Source organism: Stigmatopora nigra, chromosome 3, assembly GCF_051989575.1.
Source record: "Stigmatopora nigra isolate UIUO_SnigA chromosome 3, RoL_Snig_1.1, whole genome shotgun sequence".
In the NCBI taxonomy this organism is placed as follows: domain Eukaryota; kingdom Metazoa; phylum Chordata; class Actinopteri; order Syngnathiformes; family Syngnathidae; genus Stigmatopora; species Stigmatopora nigra.
Genome location: NC_135510.1, coordinates 310,001 through 318,132, shown reverse-complemented (window position 1 = coordinate 318,132; position 8,132 = coordinate 310,001). Strand labels below are relative to the sequence as shown.

The 8,132-nt window shown below is 40.5% G+C and overlaps 1 protein-coding gene across 2 annotated transcripts in view; it reads right to left on the bottom strand.

Moving 5' to 3' along the window:
• Positions 1-1,531: 1,531 nt before the first annotated feature.
• Positions 1,532-8,132, bottom strand: part of LOC144194394 (cysteine--tRNA ligase, cytoplasmic-like) — a 24,235-nt gene continuing 17,634 nt past the window's right edge. Inside the window, exons 17-22 of one of the 2 annotated variants that reach the window (XM_077713455.1) lie at positions 7,698-7,779; positions 7,464-7,544; positions 5,572-5,639; positions 3,077-3,136; positions 2,901-2,984; positions 1,532-2,244 (exon numbers count right to left, since the gene is read on the bottom strand). In XM_077713455.1, the coding sequence (XP_077569581.1) occupies positions 2,128-2,244; positions 2,901-2,984; positions 3,077-3,136; positions 5,572-5,639; positions 7,464-7,544; positions 7,698-7,779 (492 nt within the window). In that variant the 3' untranslated portion in view covers positions 1,532-2,127. The remainder of the gene's footprint in view (positions 2,245-2,900; positions 2,985-3,076; positions 3,137-5,571; positions 5,640-7,463; positions 7,545-7,697; positions 7,780-8,132) is intronic. The other variant, XM_077713456.1, reaches the window with a different exon arrangement.

Sequence of the window (8,132 nt, the reverse complement as noted above, 5' to 3'; positions counted from 1 at the left end):
CGTATTCTTCAAACTATATAAACCCATCTCGAAAAGATAGTCTATTGCTTTAAACCTGAAATAGGGGAACATCGTGTCATGTCTGTGAAAAAAATAAATTAAACAAAAAACACGGAGTTAAACATTTATTTTTAGTAAAACTTTTTTGTGAGTGTCTTTGTTGGGGTTATTCTGGGATACTATTATAAATGTGAGCATTAATCATCATATGTATATATTAATATGTGCTTCCATGGAGACAAACGCTCAGTATAACTGCTTCGAGGACGTTTACCATATTTTCCCGACAATAGGGCACACTGCATTATAAGGCGCACCCTCAATGAATGACATTTTTCCCATATATAAGGTGCACTGGATTATAAGGTGCACCCACAATGAATGACATTTTTCCCATATATAAGGCGCACTGGATTATAAGGCGCACCCTCAATGAATGGCACATTTTAATTTTTTCCATATGTAAGGCGCACTGGATTATAAGGCGCCCTGTCTATTTTGGAGAAAAGTCTAAGACTTAAGTGCACCTTATAGTTGTGAAAATACAGTACTTTTTTTTTGCTTTTTTTGTTTTTATTCTGCGTGGAGGCCACTATTGGTTGAAGTACTATTGTTTATTCAATATATTTTTTGCATTTATCAGTGTCAGTGCATATTTTGTTGTTTTCCAGCCTTATTCTATTTCAAACTTGACTGTAGAAGCTAAATACCGTATTTTCCATATATAAGGCGCAGCACATTATAAGGCGCACCCTCAATGAATGGCACATTTTATTTTTTTTTCCATATATAAGGCGCCCTGTCTATTTTGGAGAAAATTTAAGACTTTTAAGTGCGCCTTATAGTCGTGAAAATACGGTAATTGTTTTGCCCTATTCCGAGGACTATTGACCTGACATCTCACCCAGTCCGGGCTCCGAGGATTGTTGATCTGGGTTGGCAATGAAGAGCCGTGAAGGACTCTTTAATTGTTTTGATTCCAGCAGATGGCTATCAATCAACCTCCGGGAACACTCGCATATTGTTTTTACATTGTGACGCTCGGTTCGCCTAATTTGGAATTGTTTTGCCAAATGGAGGCTTGTTTGTTAAATTTCCAATGGAGTTTGTTTTTTAGTTCCGACCTTAATTGTAATTATTGAATATCATCAGCGATGATTGGTATAGGTGTTGTTTTTGCTTAGGCAATTGGATTAATCAATACCCTTGTAATTGTTTTGATTTGTGGCTTTAAATGGGCAGGAGAAATTGCCACACGCCGGAATCATTGGTGACGAGGACGATGTCAGAATGTAATTCTCCTTGCAAGTAATGCCAAAGATGTCCCTGATGTCTCCTTGTATTGTTTTATATTATATTAAAGATAACTAAAAACGAACCTAACAGTCTTCTCTTTGGAAAAGATTCTAATGGGGTCTTGCTGGCTAAACCTTAGTAAACATCGAATTTAACAGAAGTAGCCAACATTTGATTGTCGATTGTCGAAAGTCAAACACTTTCTGAACGACAAAAAGGTGTTATAATACGACAATTAAAGCAAACCGAATTTATTCAATTTGAGGGCCCTGGTTACAATGCACGTCTCAAATCTAAGGAAGGGGGTGAAAAATGAGTGAGACGTCCGAGCATGGTTGTACGTTGATATATATGTAGTCAAAACAGATGAAAGTCAGGAAGCCTTGTGGAGCGTCTGCGGTAGATGCAGGTGCAGTTCCCAGAACTGATTCCCAGCACAGCAAGGCGTTCTGGATCCTCTTTGTTTTGTGCACACCCAGCAGTCCAAGGCTTTTTGGCTTCTCTTTGTTTAGTCTAACCAAGTTTTTACTTCGTTGCAAGCAAGTATGATACTAAGAATGATGAGCCAAAGCAAGTTTAACAGTTAAGCACACCATATTCTTTGTTGCAAGCTAATGTATAATAATATGAAATCAAATCCTGACATATGGTCTTGCTTGTTTGTGGAGTTATGAATCATAACTTTCTCCCTTCTAGTGATAGATATAGATAGCATTATGAATTAGGTAAAATTATTTTCAAAAACATGACTGGGCTCCACTAAACCATGAAAAAAAAGAAATTACAAAAGTGAAAAGAATTGGTTAATATTTGCTTCTACTGACTCTACACTCAATTCCTCAGAAGATACTCTTTATATAGCTTCCCCTGATTTTCAAAAAGCTTGCGAAGTTTCTTTTCTTGTGCTTTGCTGAGTTCCTTCCCTTCAGCATCGTGAGTGGGGAAACCCTGCGGAAGGATGGAAAACAGGTCTGAGGAAACCAGAAACAATGTTTTTCATAATCGTAAATGTCTAAACCATAACGTTATTTTTGGTTTGCAGTAATACCTCCTTTCTCACGGTTAATAGGTTCCATGACCTGGAGCAATAGGTGAATGAATAACCATGATCTGGGGACAGCGTTTTGTGCTTTCCATTTAATATAACTTGTACTTTAGAAACCATCTTTGTTCTATTATTTAGCTCCCAAAGTTAGACACTGCTCTCAAGTGCCCAGTAAAATAATAGCCAATTATGACCGTCAGGCCCAGGCTAGACAGGATGTGCCTGTCACCCAGTCACAGGTCACTGGACAGTCTTAAATCAACTCACAGTGTCGAATTTCTACATGTTTACCATCTCCGAATTCTTGTTTTGCCCTAGGACCACGTTCCTCACCTCACTTACCGGCAGAGAGCAGTGTTTCACCGGTGTTCGTGTATAACGTGCAGCCAAACTTTGATTTAGTTTTTTGGTACTACATTTTTCGCGTTATGCCAACATTTAGTCACAATAATTATTAAAAACACTGGTGCAATGTCGCTTTTGAAAAAAGAGATACGTGTTGAATGAAATTCTTGCAATGGTTCCTTTTTCTGTCAGGTAAGAACAATGTAGTTGTTACCACTTTATCAAACTTGGAATATTTGTCAGTTTCCGCACGAAACATCTCAGATGGAGGAATCTTCATTTTGGCAAGCTTGGCCATCTGAAACAAAAAACAATCAACAAATTTATCATTATTTTGCCTTAAAATATTTTCTTAGCAAAGCACTACAAGCCGAAATTTTTGAAACTGACCTCTTGTTCTTCTTTAATCTTGGCAGCCTCTGCTTTCTTACTTTGTTTCTCCTCCTCCTCCTCAAAAGATAAAAAAAATCCATCGTCATCCTTCTGTTCAAAAGCCTTATCAGCCCAACTCTAGCTCACAACAATAATGTATACTCAACATTTGTATGACTTAACGTGGTTCATTCAGTTCAGGTAAATCAACCTATTTTCATTAATTGGGTATGTTAAATCAGGAACGCCGTTGAGGAGGAGCTTCAATTAGCAGCCATTATTTATATTTTGATAGCAAAGTAGATTTTTGGCAAGGTTGAAGACTGGTAAGCATGTCCACCGAACAAATATGATAGAGCAGGGGTGGCCAACTCCGGTCCTCGAGAGCTGCAATTTGATCTGTCCCCCTGTCCCTTCACCAACAACTGTCACCTATTGGTCGAACGGACGCGCCGTCAATGAAATGTCCGTCGTCGAAATGTCTGCCGACGAAAAGTCCGGTCACGAAATCGATCAAATAATCAGAATCGGTATCAGGCTTTTGGACGGCTTGCTGATGAGTTCATCATCTGATTCAGGTGTGTTAGAGGAGGGAGATATGGGAAACACACCGGATAGCGGCTCTCGAGGACCGGAGTTGGCCACCCCTGTGATAGAGCGTTAATTTATAGTTCTCCCTGTGCCTGTGTGGCTTTTACCTAGTCGTTACGTCGTTTGGTCACCCGGACGTTTGGTCGCCCGGACGTTTGGTCGCCCGGATGTTTGGTCGCCCGGACGTTTGGTCGCCCGGACGTTTGGTCGCCCGGACGTTTGGTCGCCCGGACGTTTGGTCGCCCGGACGTTTGGTCGCCCGGACGTTTGGTCGCCCGGACGTTTGGTCGCCCGGACGTTTGGTCGCCCGGACGTTTGGTCGCCCGGACGTTTGGTCGCCCGGACGTTTGGTCGCCCGGACGTTTGGTCGCCCGGACGTTTGGTCGCCCGGACGTTTGGTCGCCCGGACGTTTGGTCGCCCGGAAGTTTGGTCGCCCGGAAGTTTGGTCGCCCGGAAGTTTGGTCGCCCGGAAGTTTGGTCGCCCGGAGGTTTGGTCGCCCGGACGTTTGGACGTCGGACGTTTGGTCGCCGGACGTTTGGTCGCCCGGACGTTTGGTCGCCAGTCTTTTGGTCGTCGAACGTTTGGTCCCCGGTCTTTTGGTCGCCAGTCAAATGGTAACAGAGAGTTTACTGTTGAAAACAGCTCTCAAAAATATATTCATGAGTTTGATATCTAAATATCTAATATCCAAATTCCAATAAGAGCACTCATTTAACACATCTAAACTTCACGTGCGTGCGGCCGAGCCGCCGAAAACTTTCCACAATGCTACAAGTTTCATAAACATTAGCCGTTATATCCCTATTTCCTCCAATGTTAAAATCAATTGCATGCCGATTGAGATTATATATTTGTTAAAATTCCTGCGGACGAGCGACACGACGACGATCATCGATGCAAACCCAGATAAATTTGCAAACAAATTAGAGTAGCTGCAAGCCATTGCATAGAATTTGTAAGTTTTACGTGTTTTTTAATAAAAACTCCCGTTTGTGAATTCCTTTTTTTTGTACAGAATTTGTAAAAGTTTGTATATGTAATGTTTTTTAAGTTTTACTGCTTCAATAAAATCACCATCTGTGATTTGCTTTGTCTTCTTTTTAATTAATTAATTTTACTTATTGGATATTAAACTCATGAATCAACAGTAGATATTTGGATATTAAACTCTCTCATGAATATATTTTTAAGAGCTGTTTTCAAGAGTAAACTCTGTCACCATTTGACTGGCGATCAAAAGACCGGGGACCAACGGGGACCAAACATCCGGCGACCAAACGTCAGGGAAACCAAACATCCGGCGACCAAACGTCCGGCGGCCAAAAGACCGGGCGACCAATCGTCCGGCGGCCAAAAGACCGGGCGACCAAACGTCCGGCCAGGCCTGCCCTTTAGTTACATTAAAAAGGCTGATTTCCTGAAGGTATTAATGCCACAGACTAACTCATTTGATGGTGAAATAGATTGCACATTATCGTTGACATAAGTGCGCGTTCGTTCCCGCCAAACTCACGGTAATGATTAAGATCAAGTGGAAATACAATGCAGTCACCCAGTGACAATTTTGTTCTCCCAATTTTACTTCAATTGATATTTGTTTATCAGTAGCAATGGATTCCCAAAGAAGATGAGATGAGAAATTCTAACTATGTTTTCTCTGTTATAAAACCTAGGTCTTCGATTGATTTTTGTTTCATTTGTTGGTTTGCCTTGACATTTAGTTTGTTTAAAATGAGTGCCTAAGCTCAATGGTTTTTCAATTCTTCGTACACATGCCAGAATCATTCCCTGCTCTTCCTTTTTCAATGTGAACATTTTTTTTTTCGCCCAGAATCACACATCAAATTTTATGAATGCTCGCATCGACTAACAATTGTTCCCAATCCCACATTGCAATAAAATAATACCGCCTCTCCTTACTTTAAACTTCTCATTCCGCTCCTTCAGTAAAATATCCTTGTCCAAGAGTTTAATCACCGTTGGCAGTCCTGCAACACATTCATGCCTTATTACTGTTGGGGTTATTCTGGGATACTATTATAAATGTGAGCATAAATCATTATATGTATATATTAATATGTGCTTGCAACGGAGACAAACGCTCAGTATAACTGTTACCGAAGGACACTTCCTCCTGCAGCTGGCTCCGAGGACGTTTAATTGTTTTGGCCTATTCCGAGGACTATTGACCTAACATCTCACCCAGTCCCGGGCTCCGAGGACTGTTTATCTGGGTTTGCAACGAAGAGCCATGAAGGATTCTTGATACCAGCAGATGGCTATCTATCACCTCTGGGAATACTCACATAGTGTTCCTACATAGTGTTCCTACATCGTGACGCCCTTCTCGCTTCTTTATGGAATTGTTATGTCGGATGAAGGCTTGTTTGTTTTTGCTTACGCAGTTGGATAAATCAGTAACCTTGTAATTGTTTTGATTTATGGCTTTAAAGCTGTACGAGAAATGACCATACGGTAGAACCATTTGGTGGCGGAGACGAGGTCGGAATGTTCTCGCTTGATCAAGCTAATCATCAAAAATACCAATTTAATTAAATGTCAATTATTAAATCAGATGTCTGCCTGCAGTGTTTTAAAATTAATTGCCCGCAGGTTGTTGATAGGCAGGATTCTGTAAGTGTCTGCGCCTCGTCTGCACATTTTTCCGGTTTTAAACAGAAATGTAATAAAAAATAAGGTTATAGAAAATCTGTTTAGTGAAATGTTGATTTGGTAAAAGAGCAAAATAGCCATTTTTGAGCAATTGTGGATTTCAAAGGACTCTGAATTAAAGAAAACTAGCTTTTGGAGGATAAAAGAATATTAATACTATTTTTGAATGGTTGGATTGTTCAAAATACTTTAATCTAAGAGGTTGGCTGGTTAAAAAAAAGAAAAGGATGGAAAAAATTTACAATATTATGATATATTGGTGACAATTTGTGGGTCTTTTATTAAACATTGAAAATTGTAATAAGGAAATGCCTAGCAAAAGGTTGATTTCTCTAATTTAATTGTTTTTTATTGTGGTAACAGAGCTATAGGAGAAGGCTCTTATCTTAAGTAAACATCGTATGAGGGGATTTGCAAGGTATATCTTAGGTACTGAGCGTTATTTGGTTGTTAATGATATCAGACAGAAAATTAACAATGCAAAAGTGGCATGAGAAAATTCATGGCATTCATGCCTTGAGTGGGGGTGTGTGTTTCAATGTGTTACAACTTTTCCGTTATTGCATTACTGGCAAACAGTTAATCGCAGCCACTCGCATAACAGTCGCTCATGCTGACTGACTGGGGCGATGAATGGCGGCACTTTGACTTCCAAAACAAATTTCTATTTGTAGATGTGTGGCACGCCGATCTAATGCATTAATTACATGGTTCCTTCTGGATCGAATATTACTGATAGGGCAGCAAAAGGGGGTGGAGCTACCAAGAAGCCCCACTGGGGATGGTGGTTTACACCTGTGATGAAAATTTACAGGCCACTGATGTATCGGTAAACGACCCAAATTAAAGGACTGGTGATTAGCGCATCAACCTTATAGTTCAAAGACCTATTAATGAATGCGGGGTGGATCCAGACCTTCCGGAGTGTGGGGTATGCCTGGCGTCCTCAAGAATTTGGGGGTTTTCTCAATTACAGTAGCAAATAAGTGCTCCATAATTTGCCTCAAACAATGAGAGAAGTGTTCTTGTTGCACAAGTCTATCTGATTTTGTGCCAAATTGTGTTTTCATTTGTTGCACCAGGTTTAACTAGGACATTGTACTCGTTACAAGCTAGTAAACAATTGATAATGGTACTACCTTCATGATCTTCGAGCCGGACGCCTAGCTCTGGTAACGTGACATCACGGAGATCATCACAGAGCCACAGTAAGCTTTTGACTGGTGGATAAGGTCAAAGACAAATTCATAAGGGTTTGTGAAAGAAATAATAGCAAAAAATGAATTAAACCAAACTCTGTTTTTATACTGTACTGTGAGTGTACAATCCCTGCTAATCAAATTAAAGATTTGTCAAAAAACTATGCATCTTACTCTTCTCATCTCTGGCAATTCTTCGTACTTGCTCTCGGAAATCAGAAAGGACCGACAGATAAGGCATCACTGTGCTCTCGAGCTATAAAAACAACAGAAATGACAGTGCCAGTCACATACCATGCCAACGTACACTGTATTGATACATCTAATTTAATTTTTTTAGCGAACAAAATATGGGCCAATGCTGAAAATTATATGTATTTTGACGGAAAGTATATTTTCCGGGCAGCCAGGCGACTGAGTGGTTAGTGCGTTGACCTCACAGTAGGAGATCGGAGTTCAAATCCAGGTCGGTCCACCTGTGCAGAGTTTGCAATTTCTCCCAGGCCTGCATGGGTTTTCTCCGGGTACTCCGGTTTCCTCCCCCATTCCAAAAGACATGCATGGTAGGCTAATTGGACACAGACTTAATTGCCCCGAGGTATGAGTATG